Source organism: Odontesthes bonariensis, chromosome 16 (assembly GCF_027942865.1).
Source record: "Odontesthes bonariensis isolate fOdoBon6 chromosome 16, fOdoBon6.hap1, whole genome shotgun sequence".
Classification (NCBI taxonomy): domain Eukaryota; kingdom Metazoa; phylum Chordata; class Actinopteri; order Atheriniformes; family Atherinopsidae; genus Odontesthes; species Odontesthes bonariensis.
In genome coordinates this window covers 15,066,338-15,091,373 of record NC_134521.1, presented here as the reverse complement: position 1 = coordinate 15,091,373, position 25,036 = coordinate 15,066,338, and the positions used below count along the sequence as shown (strand labels likewise).

Genomic DNA, 25,036 nt, shown 5'->3' with positions numbered 1-25,036 from the left:
TGGTAGACTGCGTTCTTTACCGCCTGCTGCCTCACCCTGGAGCCTGATATCAACTGTGATCGATATGCAGACGCACCCATACGTATGGATGTTATATTCATTATGTATTAGAAAGCACAGCCTCGTGTTCACAATGACGGATCGGCAGACATTTGAAGTCTCGCTGCACAACGACAGATTCCAATCGAGTCTGTTATTGGAGCATTAAATTGGATTGTTACTGGATAAGGCCGTCTATACCTCTGAAAGGACTGAGGTAGTGTTGAAGCACTTTGCAAATGCTGGCTGAACAAAAGTCATGAGACATTCTCCAAACCAATATCTGTAGAATCAGGTTTGAAATATCTGAAGAGTGTGTTTCTGTAAAATATCAGCGGTTCGGGCTGGATGCGTGGCTAACTGCGGCACCGTGGAGTGCAGTGTCGACTAACAGGAGAGACGGATGAAGTCGAAGGAAAATCTGACGTTTCAAAGGCCCTATTTTGGTTGTGATGTACTATATTAGTTGGTGTCAAAAGATGATGTAGAATTTATTTCCAAACAAGAAAATTAATCAAGCTATGATTTACTGTGAGAAATATCTTACAAAGTATCTCAAACGAGTCTTGCAGCGTCTCAGTTACTCGTATTGTGCAAGAAATGAAACATCAGCTAAACTGCATTAAATATTTGATTATCCAACACGAATTAAAAGAAAAGAAATCAAACACACTTCCTGAAGAACATCCACCATCATTGCTGTTCTTTGCCTCAATGGAAAGCTCATATCCCTCGTGGTTAATGAGAACCGGTACAGACATGTCTGCCGCGTGGAGAGCTCCTCCACAGCCACCATCAAACGAACCATACAGCAGTGGTGAAGATGTTCTAAAAATAACCACCTACAGCACATGAATTTCACATGACTGCAGGATGTGAAAGATAAGAACAGCATTAACCAGATACACGGGTGGCGCCAAATGAAGAGGTGTGAATGTGTCACGGCCACGTTCATCTCAAAGGTGATTAATCTAAATCACAAATATAGGCAAGCTTGGAGTTTCGGATGTGTAATTTGATTTTTTTTAACCCGAACATCCAAGTGTACTAACTTGATCCTGCAAGCTTGCTTCTTCAGTTGCAGGCTTCTGTAGGCAATCACCTGCAGAGGTTAAAGGGGAACTGCGGTATTTTCAACATTAAGCCTCTTTTCTGAGTCGTCTGCAATGTTTAAGAACCCCCCTCACCGCTTTTTTGATGTTTACTGCTGTCTCCGGTATTTGCCTAATTTTGATTCTTCTCAACCTGCTTCAGAACGGCAAGTCATGTGCATGTCCTAAAAGGTCCGTAAAAGCACCATAAACGTCCGTTTTCAAAATCATCAACTCGCCGGAGTGGTTACTGGTGTGCACTGGTAATCCATATCAAATTTCATTGCAAAAAGTTGCTTCTGTCGTGTTTTATTTGGCAGCTCGTTCATGCTCGCACTATTTTCTTAGCGGTGGCGGAGTAATATCAACGAACATCCAGTACAAAATGTCAAATAAAACACGACAGAAGCAACTTTTCGCCACGAAATTTGATATGGATTACCAGTGCACACCAGTAACCACTCCGGTGAGTTGATGATTTTGAAAACGGACGTTTATGGTGCTTTTACGGACCTTTCTAGACATGCACATGACTTGCCGTTCTGAAGCAGGTTGAGAAGAATCAAAATTAGGCAAATACCGGAAACAGCAGTAAACATCAAAAAAGCGGTGAGGGGGGTTCTAAAACATTGCAGACGACTCAGAAAAGAGGCTTAATGTTGAAAATACCGCAGTTCCCCTTTAAATATGTGATGAAGGATCAACAGTGTTAGAATAATAAGAGTGGCCATTCAACAGAGTACTTCTACAGAAAGAAAACTTTGAACACTGTTCAGGCACACTTGGGCAGAGCTCCATGGGTCACATTTTAGATACATAGATAGATAGAAAACTTGGTTTGCCACCAGATCAGACTATACAGCCAACAGACAGGACAATCACAACAACAAATAAATGATTCTACCACAAGAGGGGAGTAAAAACCTTAAAAAGCCAAAGAAACATGATTAAAAGCCAAAGAGACAGAAATTAAAACCAGTGAGATAAAAAATTAATTATATCATTTTGCAATCTATGACCTTAAAAGATCTGTGAGATTTCTTTTCAAAAGCCACATTATGGTAACTACAAAATAAGATTATCACAATCCTGCCCGTGTCCCATTAGAAATGGGCCCTGTATGTGCAGCCCTGTATGTGCAGGATTTGCTTCATGCACTTCAACAAGCGTGCAAATCACAGTCTCAGACAATCCTAGTCAACCAAAATGCCTGGGAGACGACTGAAAAATGCAGCTCAGAACAAAAACATTCAATCGAAAACAAAAGATTGTAAATGTGCACGTGTGTGGATAGCAGAGAACCCTGGGATACCAAGAGTCAAAAGTTTCTCTCAGCTGGAGACCTTGGACCTGAACAACAAAGCAGATTCAACATATGTCTGGCTTTCTGCCTGAACTAACCCCAACAATGGAAATCTGTCTAACAACGCTTTTTGTATCATACGCCCAACATGGTGTACGATGGCACAGCAAAGAAATCTTTCTATAATCTTTCTAAGATTCTATAAAGAAAAAGAACAAATATTACTTCCCAATCTTTCTAAGTAAACTTAAGTTTTACTAAGTTGCTGAAGAGTCTCTCTTTTAAATAACCACTCATTTCTGCTGTTCCTCTATAGAAGATTCTCCTCAGAGAAAATCAAATGAATTTCAGCTCGCTCTCCCTTTCCTCCAGCTTCCTGTTAAGCAGTTCATTGGTGACTCTTGGTTTAGCTATTCAGTTTTATTTACTTTTGGAGAAGGAACGGGTAGTCCTGTTTAGGCAGTGTTCTTCTGTTAAGTCTCGTCAATGCAGCTATATATTAGTAGAAGTCCATTTTGATTTGGATTTAGCCCGGCTCATTGGTCTTCTGTTGTTTAGTGTCATTTGGGTTACTGTTAGGTTCTGTTGTTTTTCTTTCCGCACTGAGCAAAACTGCTGCAACTTCATCTGTGGGAAGCCTTAAGGGTGTCACAACAACAATAATAAGAACAAGATGCAGCAACATGATCCCACACATAAATCTGAGACGCAGAAACACTATGCATAATGCATAAAATGCCTTTTTATTGCACTAAAATCTGAAGCTATGCTCTTAAAAAAAGCCACCAAAAACAATCTATATGAATTTATCATCTCATGCATCTTTGTTTTAATTGTTTTAATGAATAACAAACTGAACAAAATTTTCTAGGATAAGAGTCCATATGTGATTTCAGATAAGAGACATGCCAATGGAAACCAAATGCAGCACTGCTGGTACAATTTGAGAAGTTTGTGTAATTTCAGGCTTGTGCTTCGACTATAATATTTCAATTCACTATTCTCCTGGGAAGGATTTCTTTTTTAATCTACAGAAATTAGTTAACTTTTTGGAATAATTCAAAGCATGCTTTCACTTACACCAGAGAAGAAGAAAAAAAGACGTGCGATTTCTTTCCACGTCCTTTGTGTTGAAATAAGATATAATCTTAGATATAAGAATAGTCCCATCCTGTGGTATTCATCCACAGTCATATTATGTTAGAGAAGAAAAGAAACACAATATCAGGGATAAAAGAGAGCAGAACAGTCACACACACAAAAAAAGATCATCATCCCAGAACTTGATTTTATAATAATACTGAACAATGCTAACAAAGCCAGTGTCTGTGAGTATTCCATTTAAACTGGGGTCTTAGTTCCCCATTTCCCTGATCCGGCCTGATCAAGAAGATAATGGCTGGCTCCTTCTGACCGCTGTGCTCAGGAAAAAGGCTGAGAACACTTTAAAGGTCAATAAGCTGCAGGACTCCCACACATTACTTACAAGAGAGGAAAGGGTAGGTGGAAGGAAACGTTGTAGGAGTAAAACGGAAATCAAAGGGTCCAAAGCCTTGAGAATTGACAATTCCAAATCAAACTCTTAACAGCATGGAACATCTGGCAAAAACGACAGATGGGACTTCATGATTCACACTTTGAACACGTTCTGCTACAAATGTACTGAGATGAGGTTTATCGAGAGGTGTGCCCATTATCTATCCACTGCACAGTCTGTGTGCACACATGTGGAGTACTTTCCTGCCAAAGAGGAGTCCAGAAAAAAGGCAGGATTGTCCCTAAATACATCAAATGACTGACAATTATACTACTGCTGCATATCTTCATGTGCCATATGCCTGTAAGCAGTAAGCGATAAGGAAGCACCCCCCCACTCCATGTCCCTGCAGCTCCAAAACCCAACCAGCAATGTTACCATGGCAGCTAGCCACTATACATTATAATTAGCTGGTTTAAATCCCCACGGCTCCAACTGGTTGGAAACAAGCCACTGCTACCATAGATTAGGGCAACCACTGTCATACAGAGGGCCTGAAGCTGTCCCCATCTGCACACACAAGAAGTCGCATTCAAGTGCAGACATACCTGCTGAGCAAAAAGACACAAACACCTCCACTGCCATCACTAATCCACCATATTCCACAGCCCACTTCCCACCTTGCACCTTCCACCACCTGCGACTGTTAGCAGCAGGTATGAGGCTAGCAGCTCATCACACGTACTCCAGAGTTATTCAATGCCAACACACACCCGCATTCAGCACAGTAACAGTACTGCAACTGTACTGTGTGGGCCTCAACGCCTCAGTGTGCATCTGTACCCTGCGTGTTTATTCTGATGAAAAGTGTATCAAACCATGAAGGGAAACAAAAGCGCTACAACGAGCGAAGCTATTATAATGCAATTACCATTCAAAAGCCTTCGGGGTGAACCTAGTCACTGATTTTGTTGTCTCTTTACGGCACTCCACAGACCAAGTAGGAGAATATGATGCACATAAGAAGAAATGAGTATGTAACACAGGTGTGTCGGGTAGAGGAGAACGAGGGGAAGAAGTGGTCATGTATATGTTTTTATATAATAATTCTACAGTTGTAGTTACTTTATAAATAAAAAGCTGAAGGAGCACCTCTTGTTATCAAAAGATGGGAGCTTCAATGGGACAAAAATATTCATATTGAAACTAATTAGGCCAAAAAGAAATGGGACCGTTGGTGTGTGGGTGTACATTTAGAGTGAGAACACATAAAACGCTCTGCTGTATCTGACAGCTTGCAATGCCAGTTAATCTGAAGAAGATGAGGGAGATATTCTGAAAGTACTTCACAGAGATTTTTGTTGGCTGTAAGAGATCATGCCAAACAACTGAGGAAACTGCAATGGAAGCCAATAAAAAAAATGTATTCTGTTGAATTATGTCTTTGTGATCACTTTGAAATGTATATATATTTGAAGTGAAATGAGGGTGAAGCTGCAATGCAGTGCTATAGATATTACTTTGACACGAGCCGCCAACAACAAATTGCTGTTCAGTACTTACAGAGCTGGTGCCAACAGGCTCCAGATCTGTTCTGCCAGCCCTGTGAGTCACTCTTTATTGGGCTTTGTGCTGGATGTTTAGGCCAAGTCATGCATATTTCTACTGGACAAAACTGAGGGGTGCAGCCCCACTGGTTCTCTTCCGGATTAGGCAACACAGTATCCAAAAAAGCTAAATCTGAAAGTTTTGAATCTGAGGAAATAGTGGACTTTGGAACTGAAACTTTGAAGCTGTTTTTTCTTCAGACTAGTTCAGAATGAAAGCTCCTCTATACAACTTACGAACATTTTGCAATAATTGCACATTATATGCGATGCTGTGTGTTTATTTCGATAAAGAAGGTAACTGAGACCTGATCACAGGTGGTCCCTCAGAGCGGATATGGAGATTCCTTTAAATGCAAGATGTGAACACAGCCACAAAATGCTGTTCATCTGTGATCGGATCATCCACGTCACATGTGAATTTGTGCCAAAGATGGTCAAGGTAATCTACAAGAAACATGTACTCAAATGTTAACGATCAACCATCTTGCAGAATGAAAGTTCAGTCTGGTGCCACCTTTTTGCAAATAAAGTCCACATCAAATTAAAGAAAGGATTGTGTTTTTTTTTCCCCCAGAGTCATGCAGAGTTCATCCTACACAGTACGCCACAAACAAAATGAGGAGGCTGGCAACGATCACATGCTGAGACTCATTTCCGTCCCCTGAGAAGTGGAGGCAGAAGTGAAAGTATAAAGAGAAATAGTAAAAAAAACAAGGTGTCTCGCACCACTAACCATAATGTTTCCCTGTTTGTACACACAAGAGCATCAAGGTAGATATATTCACAGAGATTGCACGCAATCAGGCTGGCCTTGTCCGAGTTTAAAAGATTTAAATTACATGTGACACCAGAGAGAGCGACAAGAGAGACAGAATGACTAAAGGCTCTAGCATGGTTGCCGCGTCTGCTCGCGCGAGCGGTGTTGATGACGTCACGAGTTCGTGCCCGCCATAGGACCCTATATAGTGGCGCAATTCGTTGCGCCAGTAGTTGCAATTGTCTCCGTCACAGAGGTGGCGCTGCTACGTGAAGGTTACCTCTACTCTACAACCACGAAAGTGGAGAAGAAAACAATGCCGCTGTCAAGAGCAGGAATAATGTAATTAATGATACTGCTGCAGTTTTCAGATCATTTTAATTTTTTAATTCAGTCAATAGAGGTAAAGGTCTGAAGCCCCCGGCATCAACAGAGTCTCTGCCCTCTTCTTTGCCTTCACGTATCTGTCCCGTAGCTTCCTCCACACATTCTTACAGAACTCTCCCTCTTTCCCCAAAGTTCTGCCAATCTCTGTGTACCAGTTTTGGGAGTTTATGTGCTCCCTGTGCTGTTTCACTGCAGTTTCGTACAGCTGTCTGTACAAACGCACCTCCTCACTGAGCCTGGTCTCACAACAGTCCATCCAGTTCGCATTTTGACGTCACGGTGCGACACCGCCGTGACAGACGCGGCAACCATGCTACCGCCTTAAGTGAGTACAAGACCATCTGACACGAAGTGTGTAAACACACTAACAAACACACACATGAAGTGACATTACGGACATCATTGTGTTGATTCTGAGACTGACCATCGGTCCCAGTGAGGAAGTGAATAAAAAGTTGAAAGTGATTCCAAAGTGTGGCCAATCAAAGTGCCAAACTGAACAAAAAACAGCAAGATCACAGACAAGAAATGACTAACTTCAAGGATGAAATGGTTCCTACATTAATACAGGAATTAAGCAAGCAATGCATCTCTCTGCTATCACTGTGAGTGATAGCAGAGAGATAGCAGTCTCCCGTCTCCCCCCCATCCAGCTGCCTGGATGCTCCTTTTCTTTGGTATCTTTCCCCCTTCTCTCAGTAGGGGTTTTCTCCAATGGCAAACAGCCAATCAGGTTGAACATCTTGACCCTTTCAGACTAGAAGACCAAAAGCTTAGGGGGGCAATTAATCTTTAATGACACACACGGTTAAACAAAGACCGGCACAAAGAAGGAGAGATAACAGCCTGCAGGTTAAGGGATTCTTCATTTCACACATTTAACTACAAACTGTAAACATGTAACCAGGCATGTCTACAGTTGAATTTATATTGATGATTAAGAAATTTGGAGCCCATTTAACAAAAAATTTGAGGTGGATTAAGACGTATAGGTTTGCTCACCTGAATCTGGCTGGTTGACGGGTTGTTGCATGAGGCCATCCATCAGCTCCAAGTCACAATGGCCTCAACGTGCTTCACTGTCTCCCCCACTCCTCCCCTTTTTTCCTTTCACTCCTCTCTTCCGCTACACTACCCTGAATGCTTAATGATGGCCCCTGCCTTCCGGGAGCATGTAAACATGCCAGCCGCACCATTGGCCGAAGAAGACGAGTCACTGTGTGCCGATTGGCTGAGATGAACGGAGCATGGATGGCAGAAGAAGAAGAGGTTTGTGGTTACCATAGCCCTGTAGGATGACTGCTTTCCATAGTAACGTAGCAGACATACACCACACAGGTCTAGCCCCTCGGGACATGTTGAAGGTCCCCGCGGACTCGCAGAACACAAACGCACCGAGACACATGACACACCTTCTAACATCAAACACAACAAAGGAATTTCACAGCTCACCGATGTAGAGATGGCGAGATATTAGGCATTGCTTAAACTAAGGATTCTTTTAATCAACAAAAAGAACACCTAAAGTCAGCTGGAATTCTGCATTTTTCATGATTTCATCATTTATGAAAATCTGGGATCACACAAACCATAAAGAAATTTAATTCATAATGAAAAAAAACATCTGGATTTAACTAACCAAATGACCCGAGGTCCTTTTCAGTTGGGCAGATCTAGGTTCACTAATGTAATTTGCCCAAAAATGAGGTCAGCTGACTACCTGAATTACGAGGTTTTTCCATCAACAGCTTTTTTAGTCATACTCCAAGGTGACTTTGCCAGGATTCATTGGGCTCAAACTGTGATAAATGTTGGGATTTCGCATAAGATTACCAAAACGATGGCACAATGAATGTGTGCCATAATCAGATCCACAGGTGATCCCAAAAATATCAAAATGTGGGACTTTCTTTTGTCAGGCAGTGTATGAAATGAATTCCAGCTCTGTGATAAAAATTATTTGCTTTAAAGCAATCTTTAACAGCAATGCTTAAAGCGCTACCCACTAGCAGGTCATTACTGTTAAAATGACATAACTGTTCTGTAACCTGGGATTTAGCACAACGGGTGCATCCAACATCACAAGCCGTGGTCAGGCGAACAGCATTTCCACACTTTTCACCCCTGCTTGTTTGCCGTATGTAAAAGAGCCACAAGAACATACTACACCGAGGAAAAAAAACGTCATCTATAATTCACAAGGTTGTCACTGAATGAACCCAGGCCACCATGGTACAGCAGAACCCCAGCAGGGATGTAGGCGATCAAACAACCGAGGGAGTGTTATGACAGCCTGCCAGATGTTTCCTTCACTCCTTTCAGATGGACTCACTCATTTGGAAGCAAATGCTCAATCACAGCTCTGTAACTTTCTGTCAGTAAGAAATTTAAGTTACAGGTTATCATCGTTGGGATCTTATATCTGGTCCTTGATCAAAAAAATTAAATAAATCGACAGCATAATATTGGATTCAAGGTTTTGCTCAATAAGAGCAAATGCTCAAATGATTATTTCCCCATAATTTCCAGCATTCCTATATTGAACAAACCAGGCACCATTTGGTTAAACGGCATTGTGCAGCTATTTATAAACTGTTTTTGAAAAGATGAACTCGAAGCCCCTTACATAAGCAAGAACTCTTTCACGGCACAAAGGGAAGACAATTCTTAAACACACAGCAGAGAAGCAGTGAAGAGGCAGCCGAGATGATTGTATTACATAACTGTGATGCTTTGGGCTGACTCAGAATGTTTCCCACTGCTGTGTGTGACAGTTGCTTTGAATGTCTGTTTCTATAGCTACGGCGCAGAGAAAGGAGGGAACAGATTCCTGTATTGATTTGATTGGTATAATGGAGGAGATTAACCGGTGAGAAGAAAATTATTCAAGACTTGACACGTAGCAACAGTTCGCCCCACGAAGCAAAACCTTTGCTCGTACTGCACAGCATCGCAACAAAGTGGCAGCTGTAGAGCTCACAGCTATTCTGATAATATTTAGCAGTCACTTACAAGTGAGGAAACAACATTAAAGCTTCTAAAAACAGTATAAGTAGAACAAGTACAGAAGTGTAGCGGAGGTGTTCTCTGAAGAGATGAGCCTTCAAACAAATTCCTGAAGGTAGAGAGGGACGTCACAGCTCTGACAGCAGCTCGTGGATAAGAAGATAATTAAGAGTGATTTGATTAGGCTTTTCTTTTCCATTGTAGTCACAGAGGAGTTCTTTGTTTTTCTTATTGCAATGCAGTTAGAAGTGCAGACTGACTTTGGATTTCTGATTTTAGGCTCAAAGGTGATCATTGGGATTATAATCCTCGTCTCTGCTCTACCAGCATATATACAGCTTCTTTTGACCTTTCAGTAATCAAAGTAAAATAAGGAAGGAAAAGTACCAACAGTGAAACGTGGCATCTTCAAAGTGAACCAGAGGTTTAATTGGCTCATTTGGGTTAGAGTGCATGGTCTTCTTCTCTGTGGTCCAGCCACAATCGACATGTTTGGAAACACAATCGGATGCCATTGATTCGGTTTTCTGTTGGCACTGAGAGTTGAACCGCCAGCTATTCTGACTGAGATGGAGACAGAGAGGTGGAGAGCCAGGTAGTTTGTTCAAATTAAATTTGTAGGGTGTGATAAATAAGATATCCCTTGTTGTATTTAACTCTCTCTGCTGGGAAGCTATTCAGAATCACTTTAGTGTGCTGAAGCAAGCCATGTGACAGCCAACTAAGTAGTAACATTAAACACTTTCAGACAGAACTGGGACTGGGTGGAAGTCAGCCAGGAGCTGCTGGCTAGCAATGAAGTTCATTTATTACAGTTTATGTGCAGCAAATAGGGACCAGACCGATCGTATGACAGCTTGGGAAAGTCAGTTTGGATGCACAGAAAACCACCATGCGTTACAATGCATTTCATTCTTATTAATGCCATTCTGAATAAAAATGTTTCTACTGTCCTGTCATGTGACAAAAATATACTATTGATGGTGATTGGAGAGGATTTGTGCTCCAATATGATTATACTCAGGTGTTTGTTAGATGGATATTTGACATGCATCTCCAGCCTTTGGTTAATGCGGACTTTTTATTTGAGTGCCGTTTGAAAGACCTGAGCACAAGTACTCTCCAACACTGACATGAAAAAAGGATTTTTTATTTTGTTACTGCTCCTTCGGGGCCACTCCTCACCATCAATCGGATGAGGGGAAATCCTTTTGACATATGTGCATGTTTATGTCTCTGCATGTACACGTGACACCTCTGCTCTGCCATGCCAAAAACAAAATGTCCATATTCTGGCTATTACATAATCCAACTTTCCTTTGATGTAGCTTTAGCAGCACATGGCACTGAAGCAAGCCAGAGATTAAGCTAATACTGTGAAGGTTACCGCGCAGGCCTGAGTCTGTCTCTCAGGCTGAGGGGGCTGCGGTAAGCTGCATCTCAATCACATAAGTGATGGGCTGGAGTTAAAAAGCTCAAGGGTTTGCTTCACAATATTAATGCGACATTAGGAATAAAACCCTTACCAAAATGATTAAAAGAATCTGGATCTTTGTATACATTTTTTTTTTTTTAAAAAAGACCAACATCGTACAAATGAAAAGCAACCTGGTATCCATTATTCAGGAAAAAGTGAAAAACATTTTGACAGACGCAGTAAAAATGAAGGTTTTAAAAGTATTTACATTGTACTGCAGTTTAGCCAGCTGGTGCTCAGCGAGCAAAGTGAAGTGCCTTTTACCTGACATTCTAATTTTACTTGGACTTTTATGTGAAATTCATGTTCAGTACCGACCATTTTGTCAATTATCGCTGCTTTCCTTGCACTGATCCACTTTGCTATTCTTCACAACCATCCAGACAGCCCACTGAAAAGGCTTCGGAACAAAGGGTCTCAGGTCAACGGCTGAGAGGGAACAATTTGACAAGAGTGCTGGGCCAAGAGGAAAATCAAAGCACAGCCTTTTTCCAACCAGATATTTCGAAAAATCTAGGGCAAACTTTGGGAACAAAAAAAACACATTTCGATGTCTAAAGGCACATATTTACAAAGCAGCTGTTCAAAATTTGCCAGGGTACACAAACCACTGAAGCAACAAGGACATGTAACAAACAATAAAGATACACAATACTGAGCTAACTGATGGAGTAGGGGTTAGAGAAAATGGAGACACCCGAAGCACTGAAATGCTTCTTAAATCAGATCATGGGCAGAAAAAAAATCCTTTTACCCTGCTGCAGATAATAACAAAACTGATTAACTTTATGAGCACGTGTGAGAAACCCACTCGAGACAGTGATCAGACTCGCAGACTGAGACGAGGAAAAAAACAGAGGAGGATAGAATAAGAAACAAATAAAAGGGTTTTGGTAAAATATTTGTAACCGACACACATGCACACGCTAATTGCTGCCTGGGAGTCAACCACTTACGATGCTGACAGGACAAAAAGTCCAGAAGATGACTGATGAGAAGTCTTGGCTGGCAATTTTGCTTGGGAGTGCGTTTGTGCACTTAAACTGATGTGAGTGCTATGCACCCTCCCTTCTGAATTTGTTGTTTCACCATCTCCATTCTTTTATTCATTTTTGCAGTGATAGAAACATAGGCCCACGTTACTGTTCTGACTGTCGAGATAGACAAAAGCTAAACTTTCCTGAATAGTTTTCAGAATTTTGTAATAGGGAACCTTGATGAATTAAACAAAAATATTGCCAATTCAAATGATTGTACACACACAGTGCATTTAAATTTGGCTTTAAAGGTCAACCGTTTTGATGGCAGAACCAGAATTAGATTTAATGCTTAAAAAAAAAAATGGACAAATGTCAAGTTTTGCCTATATTTCAGTTTATATTTCAAGTCAGATAGGTGCAAAGAAGAAAAAAGAAGAAAAAAAAAGAAAAGTTGCCCACCCCTGAGCTAAAAAGGAAGACTTCGGTCTCTCAGGGACGCAGAGTCACTGTGGCTCTGAGCATCAGAGGTTCAGGATGCACAATCACTACTTAAACACAGAAGCATCAACACAATTTCAGTGGCTGAGGAGAAGGGTGCAGTTACAGCCTTGTGTTATTAATTCACTCCATAACAGAGGAAGCTTTAGTTCTGATGTAAGTGGTTTGTGATTGAGGACGCTGGGCCGTCACACGCCACTTACGAATGGGCCATTTCAAGGTCTATGTAGGAGTACAGAGGAAGCCAACTTAACAGCATTTCTGGAAAGGCTTGCAAAAGTTATTGTGCATTTTAATTCCTGAGAAGAGGAAGAAGGCCAGTTAAGCAACCCTGCAAGAGCCAACCAACAAAAAACCCACAGGCACACAAAGTGTATGAAGAACACATGGAGCGCAAGAGGATAATGAGATTACAGGTGCATAGAAGTGTGTGCCCTTTTCCCTCGAAATATATCATAAGTCTAGACGGCGTCTGTTGTGATGCTAATAGCCTGTCTCCTTGTGTGCACATCCAGCTTCTTTCTGAATGCAAAAAGCATTTCAATACATATATATACACAATACATTAAGATAATGATGTATTCTGCTGATGCTCACAGAAAGGTCAAAACCAAAACAACATACAATAGTAAAATGATAAAAAAAAGTAGTGATAAGAATTCATTATCACAGCAACCTTGACCTGATCCATTTTTAAAGAGGACTAATGTATGCTCTGTGACTGCAGAGCAGCAGGGAATACCCACCTCTGTAATGCATCCAGTCACCGACAACACTGACGCTTCACAAGAAAAGAGCATGATATCATAGGCAACAAGTTCATTTTTCTAAGTTAAAAGATAAGGATGGAAATCCCTTCCACTTCTGTCAAATGTGAAGTCAGACCTGAATAAAAAGAGACTTTTAAAGAGACTCAACAGACTGCTACGACCCTGCAAAATGCTTATAAGTTGTTATGGGTCATGTGATCAAATGCAAAAGCCAAGCCAAAGCTGCTGCTTAGCCATTTTGCTAGACTTTTTACTTCAGGACTGTTAGCTGTGTGAGCTACAGCAATATCATCGAACATGCAGCACCAACTCTCACTGACTCTTAAGTTATATATTTATAAGCAAAAATACTATTCAAAAGCATAGGGAATTATTCCATCTCCAAAACGAGCACAAAAGTTGTTTGCAGGACGACTGAAATTTCATAATGAGCATCAACTTCTGGAAGAAGAGAACAGAGTGGTCAAATGTAGGAAAACAAGTTGTAAACTTAGGTTAGTTTGCATTGACTGTAGAATTCTGTATATTTCTAAATTCCATCTTTATGATATTGTGTCAGCTGTGATTTATATCAAGTTTGAATGGGTGTTTAAGTGGTTATGACTGTAATGTAAACGCTCATGACGCAAGACTGATTTCCACTTTAACAGACTAAGTATTATCTTATATCATTTTTACATTTCAGTATACATGTGGATATGTAATCACTCACATGTAGCTGCCTTCAGTGTCTCTGGGGCAGTTGCAAAATCTGTGAACACACCTCTGACAGCATGCTTCCCGTTTCTTTTTCAGTATCAAACACCTCCTCACCTCCCTCTTCCTCTCATATGCTCTCCCTCTCATGAGATTACAGCTTGGTAACAATAGGTGACACAACAGAACAAACCCCAAAAGGCTGTGTCATGTGCCCAAAACTCCCAGCATTCACACAGCACCTCAGGAACACACTAAGCACAGCTGCGCCTCGTCAGATATGGGTATTGTTGTAAAGAGCGTCATAGCCACCTCTCTGAGTAACAGCATGCCCAACTATTGTCCATATTCCCTTCTATGGAAAACATATTGGGAAAAAAAAAACAACATCAAGATAAGACTAAGTGACCAAAAAAAGTAAAGGGAATCACCTGATCGCTGGTGTTTATTACTCCCACCTGAAAACAAACTGCTGTCAGCTGATCTCAAATTGACCCAGTGTATAGTATGACACGTCTGAATGCCTGCATCACAGCTTGAACAATACAATAAAGCGCTCATTAAAAATTCACAATCTGACAGCTTGTGTCCTAAATGAGATAGAACATAAAGTTCTACATTGAGGCTGTGAGCAACACTCATGCTGTACATCTCTGAGTTCCCCCCTGCTTCTGTGCCTTTGAGGCAGCAAAAAGCCCGAAAACAACCGACACGAGTTGTTACCACCATCAGGGAACAGAGGCAACGAAAAGAAGAACAAATGATTCCCATTAATTGGAAGTCCTGAGAAAATGCAAAGTGATCCCACTGCGTGCATGAAGCCGTGGTTCTAACGCAAACAGGCAGCGCATGAAGAGAAGGAGAGGGGGGTGCAGGGTAAAATGGCTTGAGGTAAAGCTGACTGCACAGATAAGTGGGAAGCGATGAGTGGAGATGAGTGAATAGATGGATGGAAAGATACGTACTGCTGTAGAGGGTGTCGATCCAGGAGAGCCGGGGCAGGCCATGAGCACTAAGGGGCTCCATCCTCCTATTCTCTCCCTATCTCAGTCACTCTGCTTCGCTCTTATGTCTTCAGCTCTCTTCTGTTGATGTTTTTCGTGTTGCCGCTGCTTCTTTTCCTTATCCTTATAAAAAAGCCTTCATCTCACAGTAAGAAGAAAAAAGAAGCATTTGGGGTGGAAAAATGTCAGAAAACAAGAAAAGCCAGGGTCCAACAGGCATGTGTATGAGAGGTGTGTGTGTCTGCGTGTGCGAGAGCAAACAACAGGCTGGAGACGGACACCGCCGACCGTTGCTAGGGGAAGGGAGAAGCACTCCCTCTCTCTCTGGCTTGCTCTCTCACTTGCATCTACCCCTCCTCTTCCTCTCTTTTGATTCTGCGCGAACGCTTCATCAGCCTTTCACTCTCTGCCTCTGAGCGGAGGAAGGAATATAGAGCCAGTGCATAAAAACTGAACACAAACCAGGTTTCTCACTGTAACACCACTAGCTGAACACCAGATCCAAAAATGTTAAGCAAACTGAGGAAACCTGATTGTTGGGCTTAAATTCTTCTTACATTTTATTTGTCAAACCCCACCATAAACACTTGAATGTTATGAATAAGCTTACTAAATGTATAAGCATCAGACTACAAACAAGCTACTGTAGCTAATTGTTCAGCCCTCAACACCGAAATGCATCTTTCCAAGAAAAACTGGATGAATGTTTTTTTTAAAGAGTGAAGCTGAAATGCAGCACCACCGCAGACCTGGCAACGCACCAGCCCAGAGAATCAGATTCATGCTCTGTGGATTGAAGGGCCGAGTTTACGGTTTTGTACCGCACTGTTAGGGGACAAAATGTGCACATACTCACCCGAGTTACAGCATACTGTGGATTAAATTAATGACGGTGTGCATTGTGGAGGTTAAAGCTGCGGTCGGCAACTTTTTTTTAGTCATATTAGCTTGAACTGTCATGGGATTCTGGAAGTAGAATATTAAATAGGCTGTTTAGGAAAAATAACTAAATCTGTAGCTCTCTCTGAAGCCTGTAATCATGCTTGCAAAAACCGAGCGCTCCTGGCTGTTTTTAACCAATCAAGTTAGGGTGGAGGAATCCTACCTGTCAATCACAGCTTGTGCACACGCTGCTGAGCGTGAGCACAACCCTTTTACAGACAGCCGTACCACTTCCTATTCGCCCCATTATAAAAAATTTGGCTGCAGTTCAGTTGATCTTGTCTGGGGGCGCTGGCGAGCGAGTGCAGAATGACCATTTTCCATAGGGCTGGCGCTAATAACTCAAAAATGTCTCATAATAGAGACTCTCTGGCGTGAGTCTGCCCCAGCTTGTGTGCGCTCACACTGGTGTGAACTCACGTGCACAACCTCGTCCACAGAGGGGGAGGGGTTTGGGGGGCGATTCGGAGCTTGTTAGAGGTTGGGGGAGGGACCTGCGAGTTGTATCAGTTCGAATTTTCCGACTTTAGACTCGGAATTTTGAAAACCTGCCGACTGCAGCTTTAAAGGCCTGAACACCCACTCAGTTTCAGAGGAACTTTTAAAAACTTATAACTTCAACACGGATAAAATGCTGTGACTGCCACACTGAGTCTCTCTTTCCCTCAGACTCAGACTTTAAAAAAAAATAAGAGCCATCACTAACCAGATGGACAGTTTTCCAGATTCTTTGAGACCAAAACGAATCAATCAACTTCAAGTCCTTTTGTTTATGTTCCAGCTTCAACATCCGTCCTTGAGAAAAAAAATAACCTTCTTTAAACCTGCTAACTATTGAGCTATATCTGTTCTGTAAAATATATTGCCAAAGTACATAGAAGGCAGAGAATTTAACATCAAGTTCAGTGTGAGCGTCTTTTATAGTATCCAATTCTTGGCATTAAGTAAACCCCTAAAGACTCATCACTGTCTATCAAAATGACATTTTCTTTTCCTTCATAACAACCCTCTTCCCCTCTGAGTGCTCTGGGGGGTATTTAATCACCTCAGAACTAAGTCCTATGACTGAGTCTGCTAAGTTGCTCAACTCCACATAAGCTAATAGAGCACTAATCACACAGTGTTTTTAAAAGAGGGCTTTCTGTATTTTCAATTCTGCTCCTAGTTCCCATGCAGCTCCTTTCATCCCATGCCTTCACCGCGCTTAGTATAACACGGTTGCTCTTGCCTGGCCGCAGATGACCACCATCGACCCGACACAACTCCCCAGTTCGACCTCGTAATCAAATAGCTGCTGTTTCGCAAAAGACAGATGAAACCTCACCTTTCGCATCACCAAAAGTTCCACCTCTGAAGTTGAGGTGATTGGTTTTTAGGTCATTATGTATGAAGTCCTGGCTGTCTAAATCAAATGGGAATTTGTGCTTATTTTTCCTCACGATTTTCATTGTCGAAGTGCTTTAATTGAGTTGTACACTACACAGAGTAATCAAAATAGTTACTCAAGAATCAGTTTTCCATACAAACAAAACGTAATAAAGCAGCAATGATCATGAGAATTGTCTTTCAAAAGGTTTTGGATGCATAATTGCAGTAGCTGCTCAACACAATGAACTCAAGATCACCGTCACTTGACCGCCACACACGACAATGAGGTGCTTCGTGTAAAACAGAGCCAGTCATTCAGTTCAGTGAGTAGCAGAGAGAGCAAGTGACTGTGTGGTTGGCATGTCATGTTTTAAGCTAGTCCCATCTTCTGTTCCCGTGGCAACTCATCACGCCCCCCCTCATCTGCACAGACACACAAACTGGAAGAACATGAAAGGATGCACAAGCCAACTTGTGTGAGGAAAAGTGGCTGAACACTGAAGTTTCATTTCAGCTGATATTTTTTTTTTAAAAAATGGTACAAAATGTTTGATTTTTGTAATGTTTTCTAGAAATAAACTGAATATCATTATTTTTTCCAGACTTACATGTACACCACCAGGAATTATGGCCTAGAGTTTCATCTATAGAAAAAGGATATCAAACATAATAAAACCATATCCACAGCAATTAAATGTTTCAGTGTACAAAACAAAATTCACAATTTCTGTATCATCCTAAACAGGTACCCGAGCACCTGGTTAGGATGCCTCCTGGACGCCTCCCCGGTGAGGTGTTCCGGGCCCGTCCCACTGGGAGGAGGCCCCAGGGAAGACCCAGGACACGTTGGAGAGACTATGTCTCGCGGCTGGCCTGGGAACACCTCGGGGTCCCCCCAGAAGAGTTGGAGGAAGTGGCCGGGGACAGGGACGTCTGGCTCTCTCTGCTCAAGCTGCTGCCTGATCCCCGGAGCAGCGGAAGATAATGGATGGATGGATGGACAAACACAATAATTAGCACATTAGTTGTCCTGTTGCATCTTGTTCCTGAGGCTGAAAACCCATCTCTTCAGGAAACACTACCCAGATCCGCCCTCTTAGGACATTCTTTTGTCCTAGCTCCTTACGCACTTATTTGTTTCCTAAATGGTCTTTGTTTTCTAAATTGTCTACCCATTTGCCTAGGTACCCAACTTACCGCACTTACTCTAGCACTAGTTATGCTCTTAGCTGTTTGGTTTTGGAAGGAAATGCACTTATGATTTCTTGTGACCTGAAGTTCTTTTGCCTACCGATGTGGAACACACTTATTGTAAGTTGCTTTGGATAAAAGCGTCTGCAAAATGACCGTAATGTAATGTAATGTTCCCAGATACAGAGCTGACATCATCGCGACACAGCACCCTTCCTCTTCATCAGGCCTGACGCTCTTAAATTTTTATGAACACGTGCTACAGAGGAGGGCAATTAGAGACCAGCATTGTGCCAGTGCCAACAAAGCTTGATATCAAACCCTCCCCTAAAACCTCTGTTGGGCCCACTCCTCCCCCTTCATCCTCTTCTAACCAGCAGGGGGGAAGGAAAGACGAGAGGGTTGAGAGGCAGAAAAACTTCAATTAGGACACAAAGGCTGACAGGAGGATCCCCACCACCGGGCCTCGAGTTTTGCCCTTTGTCTGGCCACAGAGCTCCGACATGCCAGCTGAGGATACACAGGCATTCAATGCAAAGGTACCCAAAGAGTTCATATAGCTGGAAGTTATATCTGTGTCTATGTGTGCGTCAAAGCATTTAATGCAGGCTGGCTTCAGCTAATGTATGTCAGAGTTATTAATGTATGTAATGTAATGTAATAATGTATTAATGTGTTATAATGATTTAAAAAATAAATAAAATCAATCAATCACACAGGCGTTACAAGAAAAGCACCAAAGCTCAATCACAGACAAACAAGGTCAGAGAGTGGCACCTCATCAAAAATAGAGTGATGCACTGAACAGCCTTATTCCTTTGTCCTAATTCTGGGACAATAGCATGTTTCACACACACACACACATATACACACACAAAAGTAAACCTGATTTAAGCTTTTAAAATAAAAGCTACCCACCTCCTAAACAACATCATCATTCAAGGGCGACAGCCAAACAAAGAGCACACAATTACCATACCAAAACACACATCCACCCCTACGCAAACATATCAAGCTGCACATTAATGTTAGTCTTCCTGGAGCGTCGCAAACATACATCTATCAAAAATTGATAAGCAGTCAAGCTGCGTAGTAAAAAGGGCCATTATCAACCGTCTCTACTCAACTGTTTACCTCCCCGAACTCACACAGCCAACACAACTGGCTCAGATACTGTAGAGAGCAGCTGAGGCATCTGCCTGGTAGCAGATGTGAGAGGAACAGTCTGCCTTTCTGTGACACGACAACATAGTTCAGCACATCAGAGATTTTTCTAGAGTTTCACATTCAGAAACAGTGCAGAGGATTATATCTCAATTTCAGGATGTCATATTTTCTTAATGTCTCCTCGAGGATGTTGATTTTTTTTTTTTTTTTTTTTCCTCAGGAAAGAAGGTTAACAAGAAGCAACTTCAAACCAGTCCACTTGTAGTTTCGTGCACATTTGTAAAGAGTGTGTGTTAGCAATGTGGGTGCAGCACACACAAAAAGAACAATAAGTCACCACAACCTGAAGAATAGAATAAAACACAAAAAGTAGTAAAAAAAAAAAAAAAAAACATATACATACAAACGCTTCACTTTTGATACAGATTATCATACTATGAGTTAATACTGTGTGTACAGATCAATCAGAGAAGGGAAAAAATTATTTGAGGCTCCTGACTTGGATATTTTCAAAAGAAAAAAAAAAAGGAATTTTGCATCATGAGACCTGAAGGATGTTTGGGTTATGGTTGGCAGCCATGTACGTAATTAGGCACAGCAGCACTCCACTAGCCAATCAAACTTCCACCCACAAACCTCCCACCCTTCCTTCCACCCTGATCTACCCAGATACCCCTGCCCCACCTCACTACACCAACCCCACACACATTTACCCCTTTCAGTCCTCTCCAACATGTCAGCCCCAACCAAAAGGCCTGGGGGATGATTGGGTGATGGGTGGATTGGATGGGGGAGTTCATTTCTCAGGAGGTATGGCAATGTGTCAGTGTGTATTATGCCACTCTGCCCCCATCCCCACCTCCCCAACTGGCTTGTCACTGGAAAATTAACTGGTGGAGGAGAATAAAGCAAACTGGGAATAAAACAAAGGGCTGCTCTGCACCCTTTATTAACCCAAACCTGTTTAACTCCCTGTGACACCCACGCTTTAAAGTGTTTTGATGCATTAGTGGCTTTGTGTGTTTATCAGAGTGAGTGGTGCTGCACACATACAGGAAGTAGACAGCTGCGTTTCCATATGAGCGGCTTCCAAAAAGCGCAATGAAGCGCTGGAGTGGAACGCAATTTAACAAAAAAGGCAAAGGGAAAAGATGGAAATGTCATCACTCGACAGAAAATATTCACAAAATCAAACTAGACTTGCAAAAATGCGTGGCAGTTTAAATGAAGACAGTGAAACAAGGTTGTAGGAGAATAGATCATTTACATTTCCTTGTTTTTAACCCTTCCTTTATCAATATAGTTTGTTTGAGACAGTTTATTTTCAATGGCACCAGAATGTTTTGATATTGATATTTATCATTGAATGTGGTACAATGGATTCCATTTGTACTCAGCAAGGATGTGTGATACTGATGACTATGTACGTTTTTCCCACACATCCTTTTGTTTCAGAGGTTGGGGGAGATGGCAGCAGGGACCATCCATTATTAAAAAGCCTGGAGAGCACCTGTCATGAACATGTTATATACTGCCTGAAATCATCTGGTGTCATATTATTGTTTCCGATGGTCTGCTTGTTGTTTCATTCTTAAGTGACATGTTGTGATGAGGCCCTTGGGTTTTCCTTCTTATTTCTCTTGTTATAAATCACTTTATTTTTCATTTAATCACTTTTAGATATAGCTACTCACCCAGTGGCTACTTCCCTGATCCTCCACCTAAATCCTCAACAGCGTTTCTCTCCAGTTCCTTTAGTCATTGCAAAAAAAAAAACACGAGCGCCTGTGTGCATGTGTGGGTGTGCACCAAAGCATGTGTTCTGGCAGGCGAGATGCCCCCTCACCTTACATGAACTGGATCTCCCCCTTAAAACCCATCACCATCCAATTATGTGGAACAGGCATGTCTAGCAGACCACTGTGACATATCTGTGTGTGTGTGTGTGTGTGTGTGTGTGTGTGTCTGCAGCTTCTATATTAATCCAACCTCTGAGAAGATAAAGCTTCCTTCAATACAACCCTTAGCCTGTTTGTGTTAAGGAGCGAGACAGAAGATGGGACAAAGCAATTGAACAAAATATGTGTGTGTGTGTGTGTGTGTGTGTGTGTGTGTGTGTGTGTGTGTGTGTGCGTGTGTGTGTGTGAGCAAGATTGGGAGTTCCAGTGAAAGATTATTCATCCCGTGCCAGCTGAATTCACTTTGATCTATTGAGGTCAATGTGGAAATCTTCTGAATCATGCTGTGATTGGACAGACACCAGATAAGAAGCAAAGCCCCGTCTCACACACACACACACACACACACACACACCGTCTCATACGGTATTTATGCTGTTGGCTCAGTTTTATTTTTCTCTATTTCACAGTTGCACAGGCAGCATGAAATCATCCCAGAGAGGGCATAAGACCACTCCCCAACAAAAACAGCACTCATCTCTTTGTTTACATTCTGCTTGACTGAGTCTTTTCAATGACCTGAAAGGCCACCAGCAGGTTATGTGTTAGAAAGCCAAAAAAAAAAAAAAAAGAAAGCCAAAAGACAACTTCATTCTCCATTAGATCTATATCGAATGGAAATTTCATCTCAAGTAAATCACATAAACTATGCAAACAAATGCATGTGCATGAACAGGTTAATATGAGCCTGTTCATGAGTGGCGTTGATTTTTTCCAAGAATTTTGAAGTGAGCACCCATCTCTCTCGCAGCATTGAACAATGAATGTATCATAATAAATTCTACCTACAAGACTGTGCCCATGTGGCCTTTGTTAATGCAGATACGGTTAATAAAAATGTTCAAAGAATGTGCAACCTCAAGTGGTTGTGACAGCAACTGCCTGTGAGGGATAAAAATGGCATCCGGTCTGTATGGTCAAGTAAAAAGAATGTTTTTCAGCCCTGACCATGACTGTTTTCCAACTCTGCCAGAGTAATTTGGATTTTCAAAAGCCAACCAGTAGGTGACAATGTTACATGATAACATATTGTGTCTACATGTAACCAAGGCAACAAGCAGATCCATCATCATTTTCAAATCCGAACCAAGTAATGTCAAGGCCTAAATCAAGCCAGGAAGTGACAAGAGAACGTATCTTGGTCTCACGTCACACAAAGGCTGACGGTTTAAAGAACAACCTTCTTCCTCCTTAATAGGACCTGGTGGCTTCTTAAACAAAAGACTTGAGAATACATGAAAACAACAGTCAAAGAACAACAGTTCCCAGTGGTGTTAATGAAAATGAGATTATATCCACATTTCCCTGTTGAAAAAGGCTACAGCAGAAGGAACAAAGAGAAACTTTGAGCCTCATGCCAGTTGGCAACAACTGAAAAGATCAGTGAGAGACTGAAAAAGGTCTCACCGGCATGGTTAACTTGTTTGCTTGGGTCGGTTTGTTTCAGTGATTGAGAGTTTTCCCATCACAAGATGCAATGTTAAAGGTAAGAACACTTTCAGGAAATAACTAATAAAGAAGGGTCAGGGTCTGTTTACAGGCATCACAGCTTCCTCAAGACAAAGACAAGACCCTCCTTTATAGACACAGTCTGCGTGAGATGGAAAGGTGAGCCTTTTGGCTATGAATATTTCCTTCATATTCAATACAGAGTAATAAAGTGGATAGAGCAAATGTATAGATTTTAAATAAGGAACCACTGCACTCTAGTGTTTGGCTTCTGTTAATGCAAGATCAGAGGTGCAAGCAAAGATTTTCAGTGTGCAGTGGACAGAAATATTATGGAGCAGGAGCAGAAGTATCATTACTGTAAATCTACTCAAATAATTCTGAACTGTTACTAGAACTGTGTCCGAGGGTGGCACTCACATGATCATGAGTCCCATTTCAGGCTTCCAGAACGGTAAATAAATCAAATGTCAAACGTTCTAACGCACCTCAGGACCCCGTCTACAGAAAGACGTCCACAAGAACCTCCTCAAACAGAAGACCCTCAATATCAAATGGATGTGTGCTGGGTTATAATGGGATTTAAACCGAGCTACAGATTATATTACAGAAATTAACATACCATTTACAAAACAAGGACAACTGCTTTTCTTTTTCTTTTTTTTTTTTTCTTTTTAAAAAAAAAACAAAAAAAACAAAAACAAAGAAACACTACAGAAAGAAAACCAACACACCACAGCAACAGCAAAATTGCTATTTTATCTAATAACCACACGAGGAGGCTGCACCCATCTCATTGGGTGTCATTATTTTACATCATAAAGCTGCACGCAGGAGCTCATCTGCCCGCTTTACAAACCAGCAGCACCTTTAGAATGTTTCAGGAGTCATCGGTAGTGCTCATTCAGTCCCTTCATTTAACCAAAGTTATATCAAAACATGACATTGTGTTGCACAGATTTAAGTGAGCTTGGTGCCACAGAGGGACTGGCTGTGCACCGAATACAGCCCATAATTCTGGTTATGTGCATCACCAGGAGAGAATACAGCACACACGATGATACATGAGAGGGCCACTCACTGCAAAGGGCAACTGGAATGCTGCTTTGTCAAAGCATCTGCAGTAGATCCCTGTCTATTCATTCAAATCAGTCTGTTTTCAGTTTGGTGATAAATAGGCTGTTTCAGAACAAGACTGCCCTTTAAAAAAAAAAAGTTCTTAGTCATTTAGCACACAATGTTCTACCTTTAAAGATAGAAAAAATTGAATTGTATGCTGAGGGGACGCTAACAATAAGGCTTTTAATAAAGTCTTTCAAGAACTCGACATGCTCTAGTTTGTTCTTCCTCTCCACAGCTGAGAGGAAGAACAAAGCTGAGCACGTGACTGATATAAATGGCTGGTCACAACCAACACTCAATTACATGATATCTCGAAATTCATAATAAATGACAGCAAAATAAAAAAGACACCACTACAATGGATTAAATTAAACGTAGGCAGTGAAAGTTACACCATTAGTGCAGCCTCCGATTAAACCCTCCGATCCACCAGCTCTCTGTTACTCTCACTTCATTTGCCAAGACTTTGCGGCTAGAAAGCAATTATGATATCGCCCAAGCAAACAGTGTCTTAGTCTACAGTAAGACTTTAAAAGTGAGCACAAGCATGGAGAGTGAGTGGAAGGAAATTGAGATCCTCCAAATGGTACTCCTCTACTTTTTGTTGTTGACCTGTATGCTCCGAGCAGCTCGTGTTTCCGACTGGACCCGAGCACAATGACACGCGACACCCCACGGCTGATACTCCCCCGACCTAAAATGCAAACAATCTTTTTCCTTTCTCTGCCCCAGACATTAGTAAGA

The 25,036-nt window shown here is 41.7% G+C and overlaps 1 protein-coding gene across 2 annotated transcripts in view; it reads right to left on the bottom strand.

The window, feature by feature from the left end:
• Positions 1 to 25,036, bottom strand: part of abr (ABR activator of RhoGEF and GTPase) — a 131,034-nt gene that overhangs the window by 86,673 nt on the left and 19,325 nt on the right. Inside the window, exon 1 of one of the 2 annotated variants that reach the window (XM_075486356.1) lies at positions 15,057 to 15,375. The exons of the other annotated variant lie outside the window; for it this stretch is intronic. Within the exon in view, the coding sequence (XP_075342471.1) occupies positions 15,057 to 15,117 (61 nt within the window). The 5' untranslated portion in view covers positions 15,118 to 15,375. Of the gene's footprint in view, positions 1 to 15,056; positions 15,376 to 25,036 lie in introns of those variants that run through there. 2 annotated transcript variants of the gene reach the window in all.